The sequence below is a fragment of the Parus major genome, chromosome 5, assembly GCF_001522545.3.
Source record: "Parus major isolate Abel chromosome 5, Parus_major1.1, whole genome shotgun sequence".
NCBI classification, from domain to species: domain Eukaryota; kingdom Metazoa; phylum Chordata; class Aves; order Passeriformes; family Paridae; genus Parus; species Parus major.
Window position 1 is genome coordinate 17,273,026 of NC_031774.1, and position 27,145 is coordinate 17,300,170.

Genomic DNA, 27,145 nt, shown 5'->3' on the forward strand with positions numbered 1-27,145 from the left:
TGCTGCTCCACTCACTTTGATCTTTGCTTTGGAGTCAGCAGCTATGCTGGCTTTTCCCAGTGTGGCTGAGACCAGGCAGGCAGAGGAGCAGTTGCCAGGAGCAGTCAAGGCTCTGCCTGATGGCTTTGGTAACTTCTTTGCTTTGCAAGGAGGTGACCCTGGTGACTGAGGGCAGCAGGCAAATCTTGACTACCCTTGTGTGACTCTCCTGTGGTCTCAAGTAAATCCTGGTAGAGAGGATAGTTAAAACAGTGTGTATGCAATATCAGAATATAGGATATTGCTGTAGTTCCAGGGGTTTGCGGGATTGTCCCCTGTGACACTTCCAACATGGTCCTGCTGTAAATCCTCTTCTGTTGCAATATTAGGGGTGACTGCACTGGGTTGGATGTGGTGTGTCTGCTAAGATGTTCGACTGTTTTTGTTCGAGGCTTTTTTTTCCTAGGCTGGAATGTTGTCATAGACACAGGGTGTTCCTCAGGCTGCCTCAGGCTGTGGTTCAAAATCCTTCTGTAGGTGAAGAGCAAGTCAGTGATGGAGCTGGAATGCAAGCTCAGGAGTCCTCATTGCAAATTGAGAGTTTTGTTCCTCTTTTTCCCCCCTCTGTTGAGCATTGCCACCAGCTGCACTTGCAAAGCCAAACACCTCTACAATATGCCCTCAGCCAGGGAACTTGCCTGATCCTTTGTGGCATGCTGGAGATGTTTCAAGGCATTCTATCATCATGTGGTCTCTTGGCATGAAGTTAAGGCTCCCCAGTGCACAGGGAAAGTGGAGGCTGGGTATGGGGGCAAAGTTTGCCTGCAGTTTTGCAAGGGTGCCAGCCTGACTGTTCTCACGGTGATAGGAGGGCATGGAGGGGGGGCACCCATCCCCACCAGCCTGAGGGAAGCTGCATGAGACAGAGGTCAGTTGTGGAGGATGGGAAGGGACTGCTGTAGCTGAGAGTCCTTGCAGGGGCTGTTAGGGAGTAGTGCCCTGTGTGCTGAGGCTCTGCATCCTGTGCCTTGCCAGCTGAGTGGGTGCTGTGGCATTGAGACTGTACCCAGAGGCTGTGAGCAGCCAATGGTGCAGGTGGCTGGCACGGCACCTCCCCGCTGGTACTTTGCCCTTTTATCACCTGAGGCAAGGGGGAAGACTGCCTTTGGCTTGGTGCTTTCACAGCCCAGTGTGGTGTGGGTGCAGCTGGCTGCTGACTACGAGGCAGGTGAGTTTGTGTGTGCAACCCTGGGGCTTCTGTCTGGTGGCAGAATGGTGTGTAGGGGCTGTGCTGTCCCTTGTGCAGCTGGAGAAGTGACACTTCGTGACTGTGGGGAGCATTCACCAGCATGTTGGAGAGCTGCTTTGTTTGCTTGAGGACTAATTCCTTGCGAGGTCCTGCAGGAAATTCATGGCAGTCCCTGCTTTCAAGGGCCTAAAGGCAAGCAGGCAGCAGATTAAACTGCCACCTATTTTCTCCATCCTCTGTCCCAAAGTCTCTTGAACAGGCAAGAGCCAAGTTGACAGCTTCTCCCCAGGTGACATTACCTGATGCCATCTCCCTTGTGCACTTTGTGCCTGCATCTAGAAAGCAGCTTCTCTCAGGAAACACTTGAAGTTTATTTTGCACTCCTTAAACCTTATTGTGATGATAGCTTTGCTCCAGTCATTAACAAAATTTGGCAGTGTCCACACTTTCAGATGCATTTGTGCTGTGAAGGAAAGTGTGCTGATCCCAGAGGGTTTCTTGTCTCTCAGCAGGTACTCGTCACTGATTGCTTCCCCCTGCCATCCCTGACTGTGAATGGTTGTGTGACTGTGTCCTCTTGACACAGTGGATGCTTGGCACAGCTTTGCTTCCTCTGCTCACCTTCTGAGCCCTGCTTCTTGACATCAGCTTCTCTCACTACGGCTTTGAGTTTGTCTGCTCTCAAGACAAATAGAAATTTGTGGGAGTCATGACTTCCTCTCCTGCTGTTTATTCTTAAGTCAAGGTTGTAGTTTGGAAGTTGGCTTTTAGCAACAGCTCCAGCCTATGCTGGAGCTCCAGTTCTGTCTCATTCCTGTCTGACTGCCCAGCACAAATATTTGTGCTGGCATGAAATGAGGGATGGGAACACGTTTGGTTATAGGGAAAGACAGATTGCTTTCTTCGGCCGCAGCACCAGCTGACATTTGCTAAAGGTTTCCTTTACACATAGGCAGCCTGTGTGTGCTCAGATAAATCAGCATGTGCAGCAGTCTGAGCCTGAGAGGATGTGTTCAGCTGCCCCTGGAGCTGCTGGGGAGGGGATCTGGAAATGAGAGTGCTGGCAGAGGGCAGAAGTGAAGAGCTGGCATCTGGGAAGGATGGGGGTGATGCCTGCAGGAGTGGGGGAGCTGGTGGACTGGGAGCCCACAGCTGGCTTGCAGTATGCCAGCTATGGCTCTGGCAGCCTGGCAGGGGAAGAGTGGAGGAAGGAGGGTGCTGTACTCAGCTCAGACTGGGGGTAGAGCAGTGGCATCTGGGGATAGAGGTGGCAACCCACATTTATAGGGCAGTGTGGTGGCACTAAATGCAATGAGCGAGGTCAGAGAGGTGTAAGTTTAACCTGTTTCTTCTCCCGTGGTGGCTTGTGGAGATGTTGGGTGCCTGTGTCTCCAATCCAAGCTTGCTGGTGTGATGAATTAATGAGATGTGATGAGGTCTGTGTGCTTCCCTCCATGCCTCACACTGCGTTGTGATTCTCTAGTAAACATTTCCTTCAGGTGATAAGGCAAAAACTGAAGGTTGAAAGTTCAGCCCCATGGGATCAGGAGAGAAGATACAAAGGTTGGCCTTCCTGGAGAAAGCCCAGCTCTCTGATTTGTGTGGGAGATGTGTGGCAAGGCTGGGGAAAAAAATAGCACTACTTCACTGGTGGCTTAGGCTGTGAGGACCAGGTTCCTCTCGAGCTGTCCAGGATTCCATTGTGGTATGTGGCTGTTCTGTCGCTATCTGGAGCTGACTTTTGAGAGGTGAGAAACGGGAAAAGCAGGATTGAGGAGGCTCCTGGGCTTTTTATGTGTCAGCATGAGCTTCGGGCCATTCGCACTGCAGTGGTTTGTGTGTGGCTCTGAAACTAATTTGCCTGATCATTTTAATAAATGTAAAAGGGATGTCCTGGTGTGCAAGTAATGGGGCATTAATCCATGCCTAGCTGTGTTAACAGCACTCTAGGAAGGAAATACTCCCATGCTGTTCTCACTCTCTTAATTACGGGATGTTCAATTTAGGATCCCCTTCCATGAAGGCTGCTCAGCCTCTTTGGCTTTCAGGTGATTCTCTGTTTCACCTACTACCAGTTTCCTCTCAGTTCCTCAGCTTTTTTTATCATGCAGGTTCCCAGTTCCAGCAGTGCCTTTGTCCTGAAGTTTAACCATACAAAGACTTCGTGAGGTATCAGCACCTTTTTGGTGCTGTTGGCTTGTCTGCTGCCCCAGTACAGGCCCTGATGGGAGATTTCCTAGGAAGATGCAAACCCTGCTCCCTGTCACTTCTCCCACAGGAAGCCTTGGAGCTACACCCTGCTTGGCTGCAGATGCTTGCTTGCTTTTATGTGTGATTTTTGGCTCCTGAGAGCACTGTGTTCCTGGGAAGATATACTTAGGTCTTTATTTAATCTCTTTATTTTCTAGGTTAAATGTATAAGGTTGTTCTGGATTTGTTTTTTAAGTGTTCTACAAAATTCCCAGCCCATTTTTCCCCCCCTCTTAGACTGCAGAATGGTAGCAGTTATTTTCCTGCCCTGGGAGCAACTGAGGTCTGACTCAGCTCAGAAACTCCCTGGCCAGACCACTGGAGGCTTCATCTTTCACCTCTTTCAAGGGACTCAGGGAATTCTGTAGATTACAGAAGTAAAGTGGTCAGAGCTTGGGGTGACTTAGGGTTTGTTTTGCAAATGATCATTCGTTGGAGCTCTGTTTAAACAAACAGAGCTCAAATAAACTTTCCACTTCATTGCATTAAAATCCCTTAATTCATTAAAATCCCCTGGCCACAGACATTCAGGCCTCTACTGTGCCAGGTGCTGTTTAAACAGTTATCAAGTGCTGGTGTCTGCTGTAAAATGATCACATTGTTCTCTTCCCGTCACCCGTCCGCAAGTTGAGTGGCTTTTGTTAGGGGAGATGATACTAGTCCTGGTATTTGCTGGCTGTAAAGCCATCACCAAGGAAACCTGTAACTTTGCCCAGTTTAAAACCCAGGAAGGTTGTTTTTACCCTGTCTTGCTGTGCAGCTGCAGCAGGAGTATCTGTTCCCTGGTGGAAAGCAGCAGCAGTTTTCCAGCTGGATCAGACAGCGGCAGGAGGACTCTGTAGTTACTGGGCAGGTGGTGAGCTGAAGCCAAAAGTCAAAAGGAAAAAAAGGCCAGGGAGAACTAAACTCAATTGTCCCAAGTCTGTCTTGGTGCAGAGGGTCTCCATTGCCCTACTTGTGTCAGCAGGTAAGAAACAGCCCTGTATTTGTGCATCTGTCTCAGTCTCTCACTCTTTTGACTGCCTGACTGTGGTGAATATTGGCAGCCTTGCTGTCTTTTCTTGCTTTTGCCCTTTTTGGTGGATGCCTGTCCTCCTGAATGCTCCTCTGCATGGAAGGGTGCAGCAGAGGCAACAAGGGGGGCATTTTGCCAGAGCTTGGAGTAGGCTATCAGGACCACTTGGTGCATGTATTTTGTCAGGCCTGTCTCAATAAACACAAGTTTATTGAGGGTGTAGACATTGTCAAGTGAGTTCTCATTATTCATGGCTTGTTTATGACAGAGTTACAGGCTTTCAGCTGCTGGTCTTCCTGTATTTTTATATTTTTATCTTATTCTGGTTAATTTGATAAAAAATTAGATTAACCTAAACCAAGCTGCTCTTGTAGATGTGCATATGAAAGCACATGTAATGAAGGGTGTGATTTTCACTTGGAAAGTACAGACTTAGCTGACCTGGAGCTTTTTACGGTCTGCAGCTGCAGATCAGTTGAGATCAGGTAAACTGTCTGAGGAGAGGTCACAGAAGGTATAACAGCATAGTGCAGTAGGTGAGGTTGGCATGCACTGTTTTGAGGAGAAGTGCCTTTCCTTAGGGAGCTCCTTGTGCTGTTCTCTGACAGCTCCAGTTGAATGTGGGGCTGCAGAAAAGGCAGTTTCAGTCTCATGTTGTCCAAGAGTGGGACTGTACAAATGGTTTCATGCTGTCCTATCCTTGGCACTTGATCTAACAGAAAGGGAACTTAAATTCCTTCTCATACCTGTTTTTGCACCATCACTAGCTGTTCACACTTTCAGGGACCTTTTATTTTCAGGAATGCACTGAGAGCCAGAGGTATCTCCAGAGCAGAAGTGTCAGCCCGTAAGCCACTCTGTTGGATGTGAGATTCTTTGTGGCTTAGGAAATCTGCAGTAGAAGAGCAAATTTCATTCCAGAGGCAAAGGGCAAAGGTATCTCCTTTGCTTCTGGCTCAACATCCAGGTGGCAGGTGAAAGGGAAGAGAGAGGAAGTTGGCTGAATACTGCTGAGACACCTGCAGATAGCATTAGGCATCTGATTCCCAGGCTGGAGGTGAGGAGATGAAGGCATCTCCAGAAAAATGAAAGTTGTGGCCACTTCTGAAATTTTCTCTGGTGTCCAGATTTCTTTGTGTGGTGACTTTTAACAGCTCTTATTAAATAGTAACAATTAAGAGTCTTAGAGAGAACTGGTTCCTGCAGTCTGGCACTGAGCTGAAAGGAGTGGTCCAAAGGGCAAAGTGGCATCAGTAGCTTGGGGAGGGAGAGGCATTGCTTAGAAGACAATTTTGGAACAAGGCTGAACACAGGCTGTTTGTTGAAGCTCAGAAATAGGGGAAGGATAGCAGCCTCTGGAAGAGCAGTTTTTTGAAGGCTGTCCTTTGGACACAGCTTGTATGTGTTGAAGGGAAGTGCTGAAAGAGTCTTGTGATGACTCTTGACTATCTTGGCCTGGCTGAGTGGACATGCAGAGGGTTGGGGATGCACATGGTATGGTGTGAAATGCTCTCTGAAGTTCGAGAGAAGTGGCAGACACGGCTGTCCTGGCTGCTGGGCAGAGCTTGTGCCCTGCCTGGCTGCTGCCCTTCCTCACATGCTGCTAGAACCTGATGACCCTGGCAACTCTTCCCTCCATATGTCCTTGTATATTTATATTTACACACATACATTTATAAGGCTCCCTCTGGAGCTCAGTCTCCTCTTTGAGGAGATCAGGTGCTCCCTTAAGTCACTTGTGCCTCAGCTGTCCTAACCCTACAGCCTACCTTTCAATTAGCCCCTGAGCTTTAAGAAGAGTGTGTCTAAACTTTGTGTTCTTGGTGTCTTTCTGTCCCTTCCCAGGAAGAAACTGAAGTGAGAAATAAGTGACTGAAAAAGAACGATTTGAAGGAACAGATTCATTTCTTAACAAGATCAAGTTTGAATTAAATGGCTGATAAACAGATCAGGTAACTTTTAAATTTTTTTTTAATTATGCTTTAGGTTTTTATTTAAAATCTTTCAAACTTATTTACATTTGGGATCCAGGAGGTTGAAGGAAATCACTTGACCCATCTCTTCTGGCCTTAAACAGCTCTGATTATTTCTCTTCTCCTTTCTTAATTTTGCTTTTTTTGAACCTTCTCTTATTTTCTGTCTCTGCCATGTTGTCACATCTCTGCTTTCTTCAGTTCTTTTTTCTCATTGCCTTTTTCTTTCTACCCTCTGCTTTCTATCCTGCATGAGTCTGCTCCTTTTTGTTTCTTCTTCCAAAGGTCACCCTGACCTGCTGACTTCAGCTGCTGGCATCAAGAGAGCAAAGCCAGGTCCTTGACCAGCCAAGGATGCAGTACTTGTAATGACAAAGTCCATGTAGCCTTGTGCTGCCTTGTGTCCTTACTCTACAGACAGTCAAGGCTTGAGTGATAGCAGGAGCATGAAGCACCACCAATGATTACTGACACTTACGTGAACAATGGAAACGTAATAGCACTGGTTCTGGCAAAGGCTGGATTTGAGTCTTCTGTGGGAATGAACTGGGATGCATTTCCTAGAAAGACACAGTTCTACCCTTTGCTTCCTAAGAGCTCTGTGAGTTGGATCTGCACAGTTCTCCATGTGGTTTTAACTTTTTGCTGCTTGTGAAGTTGCCCCAGCTAAGTGACTCCTACATGCTGTGGGATTCCTATGTGGTTTTTCATGTTGCTTTTCTAACATTATCTTTTCCAGGGTACTGGTTCAGGACAGGTGGGGTGAGTGAGTGAATGAAATTTGGTGACAGAGGGACAGGACTTGGCAGTGCCTGAATGCTGGAGGCAACAGGGCTGTCCCTTCTTAGCATTTGCCATGATTAGGATATCTTCCTGTACGCCTGTTGTCTGCAAATGTAAACAGTCCTGAGCTGTGCTGATAAAAGTACAGCATTGTGGAGTGTTTGTGTGCCTAGATTTGGCCATCATCCGCTACCAAATTTGGAGAGCCCTTGGAACTCTCCCAACACACTCATGAAGGGCATGCTGAGATTCACCTCCATGGAGCCTGACAGGTCTGTATTGCTGATAACCTCAGCAAAAGCAAAACAATCAGATGTCTGTGACTGTTTGAAGCTTGGTATTTTGAAAGAAGAGGAAACATGTCCTACAAGAGGAGATGTGTCCAAAAAGATGTGCTCTGGCTCCTCCAGTGTGCTCTTGGCAGTGTGAGCAGGGGCTTGCTGGCTACAGGGACTAGTTAAAAGGGCTGAGTAGGAGTACTAGAAGAGGAGAACTGGGATACCTTTGTATCCCCTCTTGTATTAAACTGAGCAAATGGCTTCATTTGCATGCTGGCCTGCGTTGTTGCCGTTTCACTAAGCCCTGTGCACGTAGGTAGTGAGAGGCAGTAGCTGTGCAGAAGCTAAATAGGACAGAGAGACCAGGCACAGTAGGTTCTTATCCCTTGAGAGAGCAAAGAGTACTGATGTGTGAAGTGGGATGACTCAGTCACAGGGGAAAAAGCTTTTGATTCAGGTAGAATGGTTTTTTTTGTCTCATGTTCTTCTCAGTGCCTCAAATCCCTCACCTCTCCTGCTTTGGTCATCTCTCCAGTTGATGGGACCACATGTCTGCAGTGGTCACAGGCAGCCAAGCCAAGGAGATTTGTTTCTGTCACCCCTTAGTAGAACAAGATTGATAGCAAAAGACTAAAATCAACAGCAGTGGTTTGCTGCAAGGTGACATCAAGGGCACTGCATTTTCTGCAGCAGTGCATGTAGAACTTAATTGGTGTCTTGCTGGATACTGCCCTGTAGTCCATCCATACTAGTTTTCCCCTGCAGTGTTCATGGGGAAATCTGGATGGGTAGATTCAGGTGGGATGGGAGTATTCAGCAAGAATTTCTCTTCCACAGGAAGAGGCTGTCTGCAGCCTCAAATTTTTGGCTTGCCCAGGCACATCAGACCATTCCCCTTTACTGCTGGGGTCTGGGCTGAAATTGGGGAATCTCATGCACTTAACAGTAGCAGCAGTCAGGACCTTTGTGTCTGTGTCTCAGTCCAACCTGATATAAGCCTTGTGATGATTTCACTATTGGAACAGGTTGAGAAAGATAAGTGTTTGCCTGTCCCAGGTGTTTCAGGGACTCTTAGAGAAGTGATGACAGTGCTGAGGCTGGAAGTGGGCGCTGGTTGTGCTGCAATCTGTGACCTGCCTACAGTGACTTCAGAGCTGAATTTGGGGAGGTTAAGGTGAATCTGTCTTCAGACACCTTCCTTCTCCATGGTGTCTCCATCTTGGCAGACTTTTATCTGGTCTCTAACCTTCTCCTTCAGTGTGACCAGGTTAAATAATGAGAGCACAATGATAGGAAGCTTACTGTTTGAAATTTTCCCATGTCCTGAGAACAAGCTGAGTGTACGAGTTTGCAGGCAAATCTATTCCATTCTCAGACTGTGGCACAAAGATCCCTGAGGCAAGAGTCTGGAGCTGTTGAGGTCTGAAAGCCCAGTTCTGCACTGAGCTTGTGCACTGATTTAGGCCTGCCTTTCTGAAGTACTGTGCTGATTTAATCTCAGTCAGCACTGTCTAGTTTGGAGCTGTAGGCTGAGCTGAGATCTGTCTGCCTGTCCTTGGCACCTCTTCTTCCAGCTGTGCCAGACCTGGGGCTGTGTGTTATATCAGGCAGATGTTGAGGAGGAAGGAGCTTTGGGTGCAGGACAGCAAAGGCTCAAAGGAGTGTCACTATGTCAGTCCTGAGATGTCAAGATCATACTTAGCATTTGTGGACAAAGTCTTTTATATTTTTTCCATCCCTCATTTGTCTGCTTCTCTCAGGAGCCCTTCAAGTTGAAACTTTGAATCTCCATATCCTGCCTTTCCCTCAGGCATGGCTGCTTATTGATCCTCTCTGCAATTTCCTCTAGATGCAGAGTGCTCTGGAGTGCTGTTGGCGGGAAGATGTTTGCAGGGCTTCACCCCACCATGCCTCAGCCAGCCTCAGCACTGCTGGTTCCAGATGCAGTCTGTCCCCCCATCCAGAGCAGCAAGTCACTGTCATGAAAGGCAGTGTGCCAGTTCCCTCGGTGGGAGGATAGGTCTTGCAGGCTCATCCAGGTGCAGTCTAGGACTGCTGTCAGCCACCAGTTTAATATCTGACACATCCTGTGTTCAGGGAGCCATATCCTGTGCTTTATTGGAGGGAGCTGACTCAAACAGGCTTTCTTTGTCTCTGTGCGCAGTGGTTTATTGAGCATGTAAGTGCAGGACATTTTTCTTAATTGAATTTGCTGGGAACCGATGTTTAGCTGATGTGGCTTTCACTCAGTGCCACTTGCAAGAATTCTCTGTGGGAACACAAGGGAAAGTGGGAGAAGCCCCGTGCTGCGGAAGCACGTGCAGCGAGCCAGGTTTTGATTTCCCCCAGAGGTATAAGCTCATGTCTCCGCGTCTGCGGCCGTGCGGGCTGCCGGCCCGGTGGTTTTACCAGGCTGCTGCTTTGTGTGTGTTCCCCTGGCCCTGGGCGGTGGGTCTGGAAGCAGTTTCCCGTGGCTGCGGCCATCTGCTCTGTGGCTGCCAGCTGGGTGCTTCTGCTGGGCCCATTCCCACATGATGGTAGCAGCTGATGTGTCACGAACCTCTCATTAGCTGCAGATCTGATTGTGGTGCAGGAAAGCGTTTGTCAGTAAACCTGCTGGCTCGGATGCCATCGGGCCCTAACTGAAGTCTGTCCACGTGGCACATGGTCCAGCACTCAGTCTTTTCTCCTCCAGGCACAGCAGAAATCCCTGGGTCCTGGGCAACAGAATTTTTCCTGCTCCTAGTAATGTGTGGGTTAGGTGTTTGGCTCCACTCCACTCATCAGTGGTTTGTCCTGATGGTATGTGCTGCTTTCTCTGTCTCCCCATATACACAGCAGGAACCAAGCTTTGCTTTGTAGAAGAGCTTCCTTTGTGCTGGGGGGCACAGCCTTGTCTCACAGCGATGCATTAACTCTGCTCATGCAAAAGAGCTCTTTCTTCTTTTCCTTCTCTTTTATTACCCAATGCTAAGACATCTGTTTCTCTCATCCCCTTACAGTTTACCTGCCAAGCTGATCAATGGAGGGATAGCTGGGCTGATTGGGGTCACCTGTGTATTTCCCATTGACCTGGCAAAAACTCGCCTGCAGAACCAGCAGAATGGCCAACGGATGTACACCAGCCTGTGAGTACTGCCCACACGGGCACCATCCCTCAGGGCTTTCCACAGGGAGTCCTTCCACTTTGATACCTCTTTCAGGTGAGCTCAGCATCTCTAGGAACTGGGCTATCCTCAGGAAAGCCTGGGACAGTCTGGAACCAAGCTATGCTAGAGCAGATAAAGCAAATAGAGCAGCTGTTGAGGCTGCTGAGCCAAGCAGAGGAGTTCTCTGCAGAGGCCACATCTGTTTGCATCCCTTGCTTGGGAGCAGTGCGTTCACTGTTGCCAGGGCTCAGAACCAAAGCACAAGGAATCCTCATCACCTGATCCTGAACACAAGTCTCCTGAGCTAGTCAGGTGTCTGAGGGAATTTCTGCCTCTGCTCTGTTTCCATTTCTGATATTGGAGATCCTTCCTTTACTGTATCAGTTTTAAAAAGAGGAAGGAGTCACTCATTCCCAGTCTAGAGCATCGTATGTGGACCTTTTGAAGGATCACAGGTTGATATATGCTGTAGTTACACCAGCAGTCCTGTGTCCAGAAAAACCCCAGGTACAGCAGGTTGTAGGAAAAGAAGGCATGAGTCTATCCAGCCCACCAAATTCACCTGAAGTTTGTGTTGGATGCTTAGGGCTGTGTATCTGCTTTGGGAATGTATACCACACTCAGCTCAAGATGCTTTATCCTAGGAACCAGAGACAGGCCTTAGTTTTCCAAAAGAATTAATGGTATTTAGGGGGAAAAGGGACTGGGACTGGTGAGGTATGTCCTGTCCGCCTACCACTTTGGTTAGAACTAGTGTAACCTGATTCCTGCTCCTCCACACCATTCTTTCCCTCTTTCCTGCCCAGAAAAATTTGAGGCAGAGGGGGAATAGGAAGGAAATTCTCTCTGTGCTGATGTCTTCAGTCTCTGTGCCTTCTTGCTCTAGCTGATGACATGAGCTCAGGCTGTAGGCTCTGGTGCTTCCCTTGACAGTTCCCATGCACTCTGCTCCTTGCACTGTCAGTGTGCCCTGGTTTGTTGGCAGGATGTGACCGCCCATTTTGCTTTGCCTCCCCTTTTGTTGTGTCCTGTTCCTGAAGTAGATTGCATCACCTCCCTGAGGATCACTTATCCTCCTGACCTGACATGTGACAGCAACAGGAGTTTGGGCAGGTTGAAGAACTTATAGGTACCCCTTGGGACTACATGCCAGGATATCTCATGCCTGGAAGAGAGAGGAGAGAGGCTTTTGACCTCAGGCAGTCAAGTCCATAGCCAGGAATTTCTGTAAGATGAGGGGCTGTTAAGGAATACATAAGATTTTCCTTGTGTACGTGAACTGGCTGCTTCTGAGAAAGGTAAGGGCTGAGCTTTCCTAAGAAAGTTTCCCCTGTTACAGGGGCTTATTTTTCTGGAAATGCTGTATGCCCATCAATACTAGATTTCCGGATTATACCAATTACCTGGTATCTGCTGAACACCTAGGAAGGCAGCAAGTTCCTTTAAAATGTTAGCTCTGTTACTTTAAGATAGCATGCCTTACTTCTTGAGCTTGGCTCAAGAGATCTTTCACTTGAAAAAGACAAAGACACTGGAGGACTTCTGAGGGCTGGAGAGAGCTTGGCTTTTGGACTGTGCTGTCCCAGGTATGTTATGTATAACTTTAGTTGGCTGCTGGCTCCCTTTTTCCAGAGAGAGAAGAAAGCTGGATGTGGCCTTGGCTGCATCTCATTCTGCTGCAGCTTGAGGGGCTTTAAGTGACATGCAAGCTGTATCCTGATGCAGCAGGGCTGTATGAATATGGTGGGGAGCAGCTCTTCTCACTCCTTTCCCTGCTGCAGCTTGTTCAAAGCAGCATCACTGGCTCAGGGAAAATGTGTTGCCTCCAGCACTGCAGTGTGATAACTCGATGAGAGGGGTAGGAGAAAGGCGCACTGAGATTTTGGAGGCTTGCAGATGTGTTGGAGGGGCTGCTCGGAAGAAGGAAATGAGTATGTTGCAAGTTGCAGGGCTGGGGTGGAGTGTGTGAAAAATGAGATGCCAAAGTATTCAGGGAGTCCCGGCAGAGAGGGGAAACTCATTGCCATGACTGGCAGCAATGCAGGATGAGCTCTTCACAAAGAACCCAGGCAGGGCCATAAAGCCCTCAAGGGAGCTGTTATTTCCTTCTCTTCCACCTTAGCACTATTCCAGAGCTGAGAATAAGCTTACTCCTTGTGTTGCCAAATGTCTTAAAAATGTATTCATGTTTTCATCAGCCATACTTCTCTTATTACTGCTTAAAAGAGCCTTTTGCTCCTTAAATTATGTACACATACATGCATGTGCACCTCTCCCTTCCCCTATGGCCACAGCAAGTACCTTTCTCTTCCCAAGGACCCTAAAGCCACCTTCAGCCAGCATCCAGGTATCATGTAGCTGTGGTCCAGAGAGGGGAGCTCTGCCTGGGAATCTGTGCAGCCTTCCTGAACCATGCCTTTGGATTTGCTAGGTGTGTGTGTCTGTGCCTTCAAAAGTCTTTGAGTTATTCCAGTGCTCTGCAGGGTTTTCCCATTGGTAGTAAATGTGTTTGCAATGAGGAAGGTGACAGTTTTCCCCTTAGAGCACGGTACCCTGCCGCGCTCTCCTCAGGGTAAGAGCCTGAGTGCTTGCTGCCTGCTGTGGGACTTGATGTGTTAAAAGTGCGTGCTTTAATCTGCGTGGGAGGCCACAGATGACCTCTGTGTTCAGAGTGTGCTCTGAGTGTTCAGGTCATCTCGTGTTTGTGTGCCTTGTGTTAAATTTCACGGAGTAAGTCAAACAAGTCAGCATGGGGGGAGTTTTGGCCCCCCTTATTTCCTCTCCAGAGCTGGATTTAAAAATGTGTACATGAGCATCTGCTTGTTAGAACATCTCATGTGCATTTGCCACAGGGGACCCTGGATGAACAGCCCTTGCAGTGACACTTTTCCCTTTTGTGTTTCTGTAAAGCAGACAGTGTGTGCAGGGTGAGCCAGGGGTTTCAAAGCCCCTGTGAATTAGGGGTTGAGATTGGTCTCAGGCCTCAACAACAGCACATTCAGAGACTGACGCAGTTCCCATCTCAGCTGGGGGTTTTGCTGACAGAATGTAAACAGAAACCACTCCAAGAAATTTGCTTTGTTTTTTTTCTGTGCTCACCCACCTTTGAGGTCCTGTGGTTAATCTCCCTGTGTTCTGTTTGCAGGTCTGACTGCCTCATTAAAACAATTCGGTCGGAAGGCTACTTTGGCATGTACAGAGGTAAGTACAGCTGACTCAGGCACAGCACAGCTTTTGCGTTGGAAGCACTGGTGCATAAGTAGGAGGAAAAGCTCTGTTCTCTGGCACATAAAGCAGTAACCTGGCAATATCCTAGGAGGTTGAACAGTGCAGGTGCTTCTGAAAATAAACTCCATGCAGGTGTCTATTCAGATATCTACCGCTGAGGATTTGCGTCTTCCTCGTGAGTGTTTTGCTGTTAAACCTTACCACTTAGTGAAGTTCATCTTTACTGGTAGTTTAAGTGAAGCTGCTGGACTTTGTTTCAGGACTGTATGTTTCCCACTTTGAGAGTGGTAACTTTTGACAGGGCCAGTAGCAAACCAACTCTTGAAGTTCTGTGGTTAATGATAGAATTTATGTCAAAGCCCTCCACCAGCATGGTCAGGCCTGCTGTCTCAAGCATGCCCAAGTGCCTCGTTCAAGCATTAAGACAAACTGCAGTTTAAAAAAAAAACATTAAAAATAACCTGCCCTCCAAAAAAACTCCCTTGGGATGGTAAGAAAATCAGAGGTTGACTCAGGGTGGAGCTTCAGCCGTTTGTTGTGTGCTGACCAGCTAGAAGTCTCTTGGCTCCTTGGCTCAGGCTGTCTGTTATAGCAGTGAGTTTCTCAGTTGACATTGTACCTTTTTAATTTTTCCAGTTTAAACACAAAATCCCTGTAAGTTTTTAAAGATTTTGAGGAGAGGAGACCAGCAGGCCAAATCCTGACTTTACTTGTAGCAGAAGAAAATGTGGAATACCTTCTTGGCTTGCAGCACAGTCCAGCTGGCTTCATTGACACTGAGCTCTGGTTCATTTTGTGTCCTGATAGTCACTTGCCTGCATATGCAGTTTTATCTGGGGTGCTCAGATCGCATTCTTGGTGGCACTCAGTCACTGATAAAGCCTGATTAAAGTTATGCTACTAAGTTGACTCCTTGCTCTTTGTTTTTTCAAGCAGAAGTCTGGAGATGCTGGTGCCTTGCTCTTGGCATGTGTAGTTTTTTCTTGCTGCTTCTTCCCTGCTCCTAAGGAAACACAGGCATTGTGGCTGGCCAGCCCGGGAACAGGCACTGGATATTCAGGCAGCGTCACTTGCCCAACTTCCTGGTGGGCGTTTCAGGGGAGTGTGGTGGATGGCAGGGATGGATTGGCTGCTTTGCATCAGCTTTCCTGGGAGCAGGCAACAAGACAAATAACCTCGAGGAACCCTGGCAAGCTCCATCTTCGATGCTAGCAGTGACGTGTTCCCCTTTGATTTTTTCCAGAAGTTGGCTGCTTCTCTGTTCCTAGCGAGGAGTTTGAGCTTGTGTTAACTTTGGCTGTAAATGTGCAATAGTAGGCTTTGTGCTTGGTGGGAGGCAGAAGGAAGAAGCTGTTTCAGGAAACTTACAGGGGAGACTGTAGGACCAAGAGTTTTTGTGAGAATCAGGAAGCTGTCTTTTGGGAACACAGCTTAGTCCTTTAAGGCATAGAGTGGTAGAGAGGATGTGGCTCTCCAGGCCGCTTGTCATCCCCAAGCAGAAGAATGCAGAGGGTTTTGCATACCTCTTTCTTTTCCCAGTGTTTCCCAAGTCTGGTCAGCTTGGTCCTGGTCCCTAACTCTGTTCAGGGTGCTGATAGTTGCTTGAAATGACTTCTGACTATAAATAGGGAGCTGGATTGGAGAGGCCTTTTTTGAATAGCTCCAGCTCCTTCCAGAAAATTATAGAGATTTCAGCATGGCCAGGGTGCAAATGTGAGTATTCCCAAAAGCAACAATCCTGGTCTCTGTGCCTCAGTTCTGTGAACTGACATGAGTAGCCTTTCTCTTCCTCTCAAGGAGAGGGTTGGTGGGTAAAATACATCCAAGGACCATGAAGATTGTAAGAGTACTTTTCTGTAAAGAAGGTAAAGAGATGTCTGAGCCTTGCAGACAGAGAAAGATGGAAATCAGGTGGTGGGATTGCTTCCTGCTCCCTCCAGCTGTCCTAGTTCCCCAGCAGAATTTGCTGCATGACTCACAAGCTCTTATTTGCAGGCTTTAAGCTGAAATTGGGAGGATTATATGTTAATGTGCTAAAGTAGCAGCTGCTCCTCCCCATGGAGGAGTCACAAGCACGTCAGTTGTCCCTGCAGATCCTTTGGCCTCTGTCAGAGGACAGAAAAGGGTCTGTCTGGGCACAGCCATTCCTGCTGTGTGACTTCAGGGCTCCTTCATGTGTGAGTCAAATCTCAGTGCAGACAGGAGAGTGGCTTGTGCTCGTGGGATGCTTTTCTGCAAATCACCTCTTAAGGTGTTTGTGTGGGCAAAAAGTCTTTGATTTGTATGAGTAGCCCATAGAAAACTGTGTGATGTATAAGGCAATCCCAACATTTCTCTGAAGTTCTTTCCCAAAAAAAGTGACAGAACGCACCAAAGGTTACAGGGATTCTTGGATTTGTTTGGGGCAGGAAGAAGAGGAGTTCCCTCATGTTTTTTTTTTCCCCATAACAGCTGTATAGCAGCAATGCCTCGAAGCTGGATGGTGCTGTCTGGCCCAGTCTGTGCTCAAGGAATTGATGGTGTGCAGCCTTAAAACATGACACCAAGTGAATGAATCCATAGTGCCTGGGGGCTCCTGGTCCCCATGGGCATCAGAGATGCTCTTTCAACTTCCTATTGCAGTCCAGCCAGAAGCTACCTAAAGATGCCAGCACATGCTGTGAGCAATCCCAGTGCTGTTTGCAGACCAAGTGTTTAGCCAAGCTGGCAGGAACCAAAGGCTCAGATGAGGCTGAGAAAGTGCCCTTTGCTGTTGGTGACGTTTGGAGGGTAGCTGCACTTCAGCTGCAGTAGTGTGGCAGCCTTCCCTGGCTTCTGCTAATAATATCTCCCAGTGCTGCACTGGGGATGACTCAGTCCTCTGTTATGTAGGTTGCTGGTGATGTATAAGGGCTTCTGTGAGAAATGTGTTTTAATAAAAAAACCAAGGCTTGGTGAGAAGAGAGCGCCTACAAGTTTAGCTGGCAAACAACTGGTTTTGCCCCTGGTTGATTTTGTTTGTAGAGTGCTTCCTTACTTCTTTTCAAAAAGCTTTGTTTTTTTAATGATAGTTATTTATGTTTCCATTCTGTTTGTCCATCTTTGCTTGTGGTACATGTAGCATTGCCTTTAGGCCAAGGTTGACTTTAGACAGGGAGGTACTCATTGGTGTGGGCAGAATTGAGAAGATTGTACAAAAAGAAGATGCTGTGGAAAGCATACAGCCAGCAGCTGGAGTATCTAATTTCTCTTCCTCCAGCAAATTGAAGCTGTTATGGATTATTCAGGACAGGGATTATCCATTCCCTGCTAAGCAGCTTTACTGAAAATATCAGCGATGTAGGAGAAAACCCAGGTTCATTAACTTCTTTTCCTGTATATTGCATGTTTTTACCCTCTGCTTTATTTTCAATTGAAGAGAATCTTCTATGAAAGCCTCTTGGTTCCTGAAGGTCAGCATGTGGAAGTGAACTTCTTGTGTACTTTTCTTGCTTGATGGTTTGGAGTTTGTTTGCTGTCTTTCAGTGAACCCTTTGCACTGGTGTTAAGAGTAGCAGGTTTATGCTTTTTTCTTTCTCTTGTTTTTCCAAGGAAAGGGTTATTCATGCTGCGTTTTGGTGTACAAGTGTTACACTTCATAGCCATTGGGAGTGTCATTGAAAGTCGTCTTCAGCTTGGCATTTGAGGAAATACTTCATGGGTGGCCACTTCAACTTAAGAATTAGGCTGTGTGGATTTGCTTTGTAGATTCTGATAAGATTGGCATGAAGAGATGGATGTGGAGCGTGAAGGTCATTTCTGTGTGGCTTCTCTTCATGTGCAAGAGCCATGGCAGGGGGACATGATGTATAGGAAGAACATCAAACCGAAGCAGCACAGTCATTGGTGCCCTTAAAAGTTTGCAAAGAATCAGAAGTGTGAGAAGTCTGCCCTGCTCCCTGCTAGTTGATTTGTCTACTGTAAAAGATGGTGGCATTTGTTGGGTGTCATCGCCAGTGTGGAATTAATGCACTGGCTTGGCTTGCTATAAGGCAGCATTACTCTGTGTTTTTTGCAAAATCTGAACATGGGAGTTGAAAGGGTGGAAGATACGTTGGGGTGCCCAGCCCTGTGCACAAAAGGCTGTCTTTTCTTGCTGCAATTTCCTGAATGGTGGAGCCATGTCTTCCAAGCAGATGTTGTGGAGCCAAGGATTCCTGTATCCCGCTCCCCACTGTAGTGGTCCCAGAATTCCTATTGTGACTTTGCTTCCTAATCTGAGGAGAGTCTATCCCAAAAAATAGAGGATTGAACTCGCTTTCTGTGGGTGTGTTTGGCCATTTTAGCTCCTGTCAACTTGGGTTCAAAGGTCCTGAAAATTAGCCCTACCAGGTCTTTGGAGCCTAGTTGGGGGTGCACACTTATCTTTGGAATATGAATCTTTGGGATAAATTGTTTAAATCTCAAAGGCAAGCATGAATGCCTGTATTTGTGTTTGTTCTTACCAAAGGTGTTTTAGGCCATTAACAAGTCTCAAGTGTAGCTCCTTTGGAGGGCTTGGAGCTCAGTACATTTCAGTGCAGGTAGGGAGAGCTTAAGGCTATCCACTGATGGACTTTTTGAGCAGTAGGATTTAAATGGAGGAGAATGTTCTGGAATGTCAACTCTGATGGCACAAACTCCATGCTGCTGGGAAGGGACTGGCCCTTCCCTCACCCCATTTACCCCAGGGCAGATTGAAAGCTGTTCCCAGCCACTGTGTTGCACTAATGTTGCACTAATACTGGTGTTCAGGGCCCACAGCAGCCAGCCAGGCCACGCAGGCCTTTCATTGTGACAGGCACAATGCAGGGATTTGCTGTTTGTCGCTCCTGACAAAAGGGCACTCCAGTGGGTGGGGGATGCAGGGAGCCAAGGCTTGTTTACACCCCAGGTCCCCCAGCAAGCCTTGCCATGGAGCGCGGAGAGGAATTTCTGTGTGCTGCAGCTTGTGGTGGGCAAAAAGCCACTTCAGCGGTGGCTGTTCTGGGGGTGTCCTAAACCACTACAGGATGACACCCAGTGGTGATACACAGGGGAAGCCACTTGGCACTAAGGGCTGGTCTAGAGCTGGTTCTGGGCAGATGAGCACGGTGACTTCAGCCAGCCTCCAGGTCTTTCAATGGCTCTGCCTTTTCTGAGCAGCTTGGTAATCAAGCTGCTCTGGTGTTTTTTGGGGAGGAAGCAGGGAAGGGATACAGTGAGAAGGCAGGGCAGGGGGTCTTTTGTTTCTCAGTATCACAAAATATTTGTAAAGGAGTTAGAACTGGTTGTTAAACCATCTTGTACTCCTTTTCTGAAGGTTTGATCTGCATCTTTCTGAATTCATAGGAATGCATCCTTGGATGAGAGATGAGGATGCGTGTATACATGGTGGGAGGTAGTAGTAAAGCTGAAGAAATTACAAAATACATATGGCAAATGGAGCAGAAACACATCTGGGGATGTTTTCACAAATCCAAGGTTTTGGGAGACAGAAATACTGTTTTCAGTGGTGTTTTGTATTTCTAAATCCCTTTGGTTCACTGGGAGCTTTACTTCATTTGTGCTTGGTTTTGTGCTGAAGTTACAACACATTCCTGAAAGACTCAGTTAACAATCCTTTTATTCTCATTATCCAATGTCCTTTCTCTCTTCCTTGTCCAGGGGCTGCAGTGAACTTGACTCTGGTGACACCAGAAAAGGCTATCAAACTGGCAGCCAATGACTTCTTCCGGCATCACCTCTCCAAAGACGGGTGAGTAGGGAATTGACCTTTTGCAGTCAACTTAAAAGACACCGACACTTGGAACACGTCTGGTGAGACATCAGGAAAAGGTGGACTGGGATAGTGCAATGACTGAAATATGAGTTGACCTTGAACAGCTCAGCTGGTGATTACGTTCAGGCTAAGGATGCAATGTCTAAAATGGGAAGCGTGAAGCATTCCACTGGATGACTGCTCTTTATTCAAGCTTCTAAAAATAGTCCCAGATTTAAGCCAAGGTTAGCAGATCCAGAATGTGTAGTCTAAGTATTTGAGAGGAACCCAATGTCATTGATCATTGCTCAAACAGCTACTGGGAGGACTCTTGTCTTCAGCATCTTATTGCATCCTCTTGTGCTCCTTCTGACTCAAAGAGGTATCAAGTCAAGTTCTGTAGACCTCAAACTTAGCACCCCTCTTTTTATTTTGTACCTTGAGAATAGTTTTAGAGAGGTAGTAAATCTGAATTGACTAAGGGCACTGGCAGCAGCTGACCTTCAAATAAATGCTGAAGGAATAAAATTACCTGTTCAGCTTGCAAGTTTGGTTCATATGAATGAAATGTGTGTAAAAGGCATAAGCTGGAGCAGTTGAGAGGAGCTGGATCCTGAATACTTAATGCTGCTTTCACCAAGATGTTTTCCAAATTGCATGGGAAATAGTTGTGTCTCCTATCAGAGATAGGCCTTTCCCCAGAGGCAGACAAGGGCATTGTCTCCAGTCCTCAGTGACAGTAGCTAGAATGACAGCCTGCTTGGGATATGATCCCAACAATTCCTATCAACAGTTATGAGGTGGAGCCTCAGTGAAAATGCAAAGCTCCAGCACAATTACTGGGCTTAACTTCCCAAAACATATCACGTCAGTCTTGGCTGCTGCAGATCAGTGTCTCAGCAACTTCAGTGGAGATTGTGGACTGACACAGATTGAGAATCCATTTTCCCCCTGTACCTTGCCTTTTTTTTCTCTTTTGTTCTTGAGTCCTTTAAAGTAGCAGCTAACATATGTCTGCGTGACTCATCGGCTCACAGTTCTTCGTGATTTTCTGACTCAAGTCTTCAAATAGTCTCTCTTCTGTGCTCTGCTGAGACAGTGGGAGGTAATGATGTCCTGTACCAAGCGGGGAGTCTCATCCCTGCAGCAGACAGCCCAGGACACCTTGGTGTTCTGCAGTAAACAGCAGCACAGCTCTTTGCCACCACCTACAAAGTGGGGGCTTAGTAGTTTGTACAGGCCCAACAGGGTGCCAAGCTGCCACACCTTGCACTGCCACTAAGGGAATGGTTCCATGGAAGAAATCAGACTAGCATTGCAACATATTTGGCATTCTGGGAGAGCAATCACTGCTGTGATGTTTAAGCCATTAAAAAGGGACATGCCTGTCAGTCAGTGTCCTGCACCATGAAAAGTAAAGGCTTCCTCAGAGGACAAGTATGTGTGTCTGCCTCCGTGAGGAGTCCAGCTTTGAACAGATCTTTGGGTAAGTGGGATGCAGCTGTTTCCATGAGCAGCTGAGGTTTTCTCTCAGACCTCTTCCAGTTTGACTTTTGGGTCACTGGCTGGTGCACACATGACATAGATGATGTGCTGCACTTAATTCAGAATAAAAGAGCTAGAGAATTTTTCCAAGAGCAAGGCACCCTGTTCCCCTAAATCTTACATACTGATGGGTCTGGCACTACAGTGACCTAGAGCAGGAGCATGATACCACCCAGGTAGTGGGAGGTTTTTGTGTCTCAACACAGAGAAATTTTAGTTCCTCTAGAGAAAAGAGAGGTTGGGTCACAGGTGACAAGAACTAGGCAGCATGTGGAGTCAGTCACTCATTTATCCACCGTGGGTGGCTTGAATGAGTGAAATCAGGTCAGCTCTGCTCTTGAGGGTAGCCAGTGTGAGCTGGACAGAGAGGCAGAGGCAGAGCCTTGTTACTACTGTGATAGATGATTTAAGGTGTTTCTACCTAGAAATGTCACCCCAAAATATGATGGGAAGAAAAATGCCTTCCAGGTTTGCTGTGGCTGGTATAGGCTTTGAATGTGGGATCTGGCAGTTTTCTCCCTTGGCATGCTTCTGTCCCATTCTCCCCAGTTGCCTTAGTAAGATGGGGCAGGATTAACCATGCTGGAATTTAAAGGTCTCTCCTACCCAGGACCCAACAGGGGGTCCTGCTAGCATATCACAAGGCTGGGCCACCTATTTCACCAGCCAAAGCCTAGTTATAAACAACAAAATACTTGGGGTTAGAAATGTTAAGCCTGGAGCTGCCTGGCACATGAATGTGGTTTCATTTCTTGATATGTGATTGCGTCAGTCAAGCTGTTACATTGGGCAAAACACAGTGGTGGGGTTAGGATCAGTGTAAGGCTGGATCAGTAAGATCGTGATTGAGCTCCACCACAGTCCTTTTTGCACAAGCCAGTCTGTCTGCTGTGTACATTCGTAGATGCTGTGCCCTTAGGTCAAGTATCCAAAAGGATGTTCTGACTCAGAGTTGCAGAAGTCTTCCAAACCTGTTTATATTGAATGCCTTTGTGCTAAGCATCTAGCACTTGTCTTGCTTGAAATATGTTGCATGGCATGATAAAATGTGCATTTTCTACCAGTATTTGCTGATTAGAAAATGTGGTATTAAAATAGACCTCAATGTGCAAGAGGAGGAGGCATGTGTGGACCAGAAAGAGTGTGGCAAATCCAGCATGACTCAAAGTAGCCTCAAGTTAAACAACAGCTTTTGGTTTAGATTAATGTATTTATTTTTATCCTTTGAAAAACTTAGTGTTGAAATTGCTTTTAAACTGCTAGGATAAAAAAGTGGCATAAAGCCTATTTTTGAAAGGCCAGACTGAAAACAGCACCTGTGGTGTAGAAAGCTCCTGACTGCAGATTGCTGGAAGAGTATTTTAGGGATGTTATCACTACAGGTTTGTGCTAGGCTCCCTTTTCCCTGGCTCTGCTCTTGGACACTGCTTGAGGTAGAGCGTTGGGGCAGCAGGTCCTCACAAGGGATCTCCTGCCCCTGTTGCTGCACCTCTCTCTGAGTGTGCAGGTGTGTGTTCCTGCAGCTCTCTCCACCCTGAGACTAAGGGAAGCACTCCTGCCTGTACCATGCTTTGTCCCTCCCTTGTGCAGGGAGCGTGTGTGCTTACAGGCTGGGGGACATCATTTCTGCTTACCAGTTTCTATTTCTTTGCCAGTTTCTATTTTGATGTGAAGGCCATTGTGACAGCCTACAGCTACAGCATTCTGTTTCCTCAAGAAACAAAACTCAGTTGGTCCTCCCAAGCTGTCCTGGTCATTTAGGAATGAGGGAGGCCTGAGCGAGCTGTGTGAGTGCTGAAAACATGCTTGCTATGCCATGGAGGAGAGGAGGGAGACCAAGATACTGAAGGGCACCCCATGGCCATGATTGAAAAAGGTGACAAGGGTCAAGTGATTTCCTGTGACGATTTTGACCTAAGAGCCTCAGCAGTTGCCAGGGGAAGAAGGTGACCCACAGAAGAGTCTCCAGGCAGGCCTTTGTTCCTGTGTCATTCTGTGGGGAAGAGTTTTCAGGCTGGGGGAAGGCAGAATGTGGAGAGAGGGGAAACTTTCAGTCTTCAGGCTGCTGGAAACAGATGGGATTTTTTTAACTCTGGCTTTTTGAAGATGCGTGTGTTGAGAGACTCAGTCTCATGGCTGCTGTTAAAGTAGGAGTGGCTTCATTGTCCAGAATGGAGGGTGTGAGGAGTCACCAGGGCTAAGTAAAGCACTTGAGTACGAAGCTGAGAAGGCAATTTAGACTGATAGTACACCAGCATTTAAAGTACATTATTGATTATTGGTTGCTTACTGTGTGAGGCCTCTTTGATTGATTTAAGTATTGCCTGCTTTTTATATGCTCTTTGAATCTGGGTATTAAACATCTAATAAAATCAGTTCCTTTAAAGTGTCCTACAAGATTTCGTGTTTCTCTCCAAAGTGTGGAGTTCCAGATAGCTGTTTTGTTGGGCATGTGTTTGCCAGGTTTTGTTCATTTTTCAGGTTCTTAGTTAAATATTCTGCCTAGGCTGCAGTAAAAAGTGTCTCATGCCTTCTTACATAAGCAATTTGTTGCTCATAAAAACTTTCCAGCGTCCCTGGATGAGTTTCTTGCTGCTCTTCTCCAAGGTGTTATTCCCTTACTTACCCTGTCCTCTTTAATCTTGACCTTTATTTTGTTTGCTGTTCTGAAGCAAAGGCTGGCAATCTGCTGTCTTAGCAGCTCAGGTTCCTAGGAAGACCAGCATGACTGACTTAATTCAGCCTTCGCTGATACTAGCAAATTTTCTTCCATTCTGCTTCCTCCGGTCTTGTATCTCTGCACATGGAAGAGAAATAGCCAGCTGGTAATCCTGGGACAAGCAAGGTACTTTTCCAGTCCTATGCTGATGTGGGGACTGGAGCTTGTTGTCTATTGCCTTCCCAGCTGATGCATTTCCCCAGGGCTCTTTCCTTCATCTGCTCTTCTTTCAGGCTCTTCTGAAATACTTGTACCATCTCTTCTGTGGCATGAGTTTAAGTATCAATTGCGTGTCCTGGGTGATCCTTGAGCTGCTGAACACTCTTAGACTGTAAAGTGAGGCTCTCAATTTTGGAAGGAGTGCGGCTGCTAGTCCTGGTGGTGAGCTGCTCTATCACCCTGCACACACATTGCTCTTTCTTTGGCACTTGTGTGCCCAGGGAGCCTCTCCTGCAGTTTTCCACTGGATACTCAGACACTTCTTTAATGTAGGTAGCCCTCATCCTGAGACTTGGAAGTGGGGAAGTCTCTCCCTTCCCCTTGAGAAGGAGACAGGAGCTGATAATGTCACTGTGCCAATTCAGAACAGCTGCTTGGGGAGAGCTCTTTTATTTAGCACACAGAGGCCAGGCAGTTGCAGTGGGTTGAAGCTGTTAACATCAAAGGTCAGCCAAAAAGTAAATGCATTTTCAACTGTTAATCTGGAGGGAGATAGAGATGTGTTGTTTAATCAGAGAACGCACCCACGGGAGCATTGTTCTTGTCATCATTCCAGGCACATGTCTTGGGACAAAATGTGTGTTTGTGTTCAGCATGCTCAGTCGTGTTACCCCGTCCATTGTTCGTTTCCACAAATGTTCACATTGGAGCAAAACATTTGGAATTTCCTGCCAGGGCAAACCTGATGCAGGTACAGAGTCAGCCTCCTCTTGACTTAGTCCAAACATGCAACAGAGCTCCTACACATACCTGGAATAATGACTTCCAGATCAACATTTAACCTGGCAGTGTTACTTTGAGATGTTCCACATCAGTACTTTATTTGGCTTGTCTGAGGCATTTTTGAGCTGGCAGTAGAAGTGAGAGGGAGCTTCTCAGTTGTGGGAACTGCATTTCCAGCATCATAGCTCCAGCTTTTCTGAAGTGCAGTTGCAGTAGATTGTTGTTCCCCCTTGGAAAATCAGGGGTTGGATTAAAGGGACTGACTGGCAGTTTGTGTGCACATCCCCTTGTGTCTGTGGCAGAGAGGGTGCTCTTCCTTTGAAGGACAACTCCCGTGTGCTGGTCTTCTAATCCATATCAAAGATCCACTATTTAAATTGTTTGAGAGGAGCTGGCTCTGTCTGCTTTGAAACTCCTGGGGAGCTTTCTACAATCTCTTGGACTGACAGACAGAGGGAGAGGTTATTTTATGATTTTTATGAGAGGAAGGTGATGTCCAAGCTGGGGACAGTAGCCTGTTGGGTAGGAAATAGAAACTGATTGCTTTGTCTGGATGTTTCTTTAGCTCAGAGATTTTCTCTCTGGAAGTGTTGTCATCCTGATTCCAGAATGGCTGTTTCTGGTCCCTGCCCAAACACAGTAAATTCCCACATGGCCAAGATTTTTCAGAAATTTGAAAAAATCCTACACTGCTCTCATGTGACATCAATATACCAACGCTGTCAGAGATCCTAACTTTGAACTGATTGCTCCCAAAAAGCCTTCCATAAATCTCTAGTTCCTGCTTTTAGAGTTTTATTTTTCAGCTCTAGTTTGAAACTCTAATTTAAACTCATTAAATTAATTTAACTCAACCAGGAATCTTGTCCCCTTCCCATTTGACATTTTTGATTTGTCACAAATTAATAGTATGTCAGTAAAAAATGTGGAACAACTGATTTCTGCCAGTGCAGAATTTGAGGCTATTGTGTGTATGTTATATTTAACACTCTCTTACTGTGATAAAAGATGGTTTCTGCATTTGTAGGACCAGATCTTTGCTGGTGTTGCAGCTTTTGAAGTTAGTTGAGATGTGCCAGTTTTTAAACCACTAAGGATAAGGCCAGTGGTGCCTTAAATATTGAAACCCCTTTATTATCTAGAACAGTTTTCATGCTCCTTTTATGTACAGACTGCTGAGGTTTTGCAAAGGCAGTTTGACCCCTGTATGGCAACTTTTAAACCTCCTGTCAAAAGATTTGCTTATCTTAAGCTACTTCTTTTCTTGGATTCTCCCCAGTTCCCAGGATGTGAAAACCAAAAGCTGAAAGCCCTAGTTCTAGATGCTTTTGATGTACTAGTTTGACATCTCTAAAATACACTCACATGCATAAATCCTTCCTTGGTCATGCTGGCATAGCTCCATGGAGTTCAGTCAAGTCAAGGCTGACTTTAGTTGGCTGGGATAATGGTCCAAGATGAATATGTAGGCCAAATCTTCCTGATCTTTTGAACTGGTTATCAAAGCAGTTTCCCTGGATGAAAGCCAGAAGATACGTACTCCAGGGATGCTCCAGGGCTCTTGCTAAACTGGGAGATGCTCTGCTGTGCCAGAGAGGAGTTCTGGCAGCCAGCTCCTTTGGGTGGTTTGCTTCCTCCCACAGCCAGGCTGGGGATTGTGCAGCCTTGCTGCTGACTGTATTGAGCCACTTAGAGACTGGTGCTGTGCTTCAGGCCACCCAAAAGGCACAAGTTGGCCACCTCCAACAGGCAGTGGCAGTGGGAACCTCTGGATTTGCACATTCTAGCTCCCCCATAACCTCCAGGAAAGCTTACTGTGCACACTTCAGCACCAGTGTGGATAACTCCGTGGGAGGGATTGTTCTTTGCAGCTCCTCATCTGTGGGGGAATTTGGAAAGGGGAGACTAAAATATTCCTTCTTTCAGCCTCATAGGATAGCTCTATATTTAGTCTCTGGTAATCTCTGTTGTGGCTCTGTGCCTTTAATCCCCTGTTCTCCTATCCTCCCCGGAGAAGATGAGAGGTGGAGAAATCAGCCCAGGTTACGTGGTGGGCCAGCAGGATTACAGTGCATCTGCCCTCCCATTTGTGTAGGGTTGGCATTGAAACTGCTTTGCTGGCCCACTTCCCCACAGTTGTGCTGTGTGTGTGCTTGTGAAGCCCCTGGCAGGGGAGTGTGCAAGGGAATGGGGAATATCACTGTGGGACTGCTTCTGCCACAGTGTGGGGATGCGCCTTGAGCAGGTTAAAATGAGGTATTACTGCAGAGCAGGGCTGGGGGAGGTAAAAATAGTACT

General features: G+C 46.9%; 1 protein-coding gene across 6 annotated transcripts in view; it reads left to right on the top strand.

Annotated features, from left to right (window-relative positions):
• The window catches only part of SLC25A22 (solute carrier family 25 member 22), a 50,523-nt gene that overhangs the window by 16,787 nt on the left and 6,591 nt on the right, over positions 1-27,145 (top strand). For 5 of the 6 annotated variants that reach the window (XM_015631668.3, XM_015631663.3, XM_015631666.3 and 2 more), the window contains 4 exons: positions 6,339-6,445; positions 10,530-10,655; positions 13,822-13,877; positions 19,548-19,638. In XM_015631668.3, coding sequence (XP_015487154.1) covers positions 6,426-6,445; positions 10,530-10,655; positions 13,822-13,877; positions 19,548-19,638 — 293 coding nt within the window. In that variant the 5' untranslated portion in view covers positions 6,339-6,425. Of the gene's footprint in view, positions 1-1,104; positions 1,208-6,338; positions 6,446-10,529; positions 10,656-13,821; positions 13,878-19,547; positions 19,639-27,145 lie in introns of those variants that run through there. The other variant, XM_015631667.3, reaches the window with a different exon arrangement.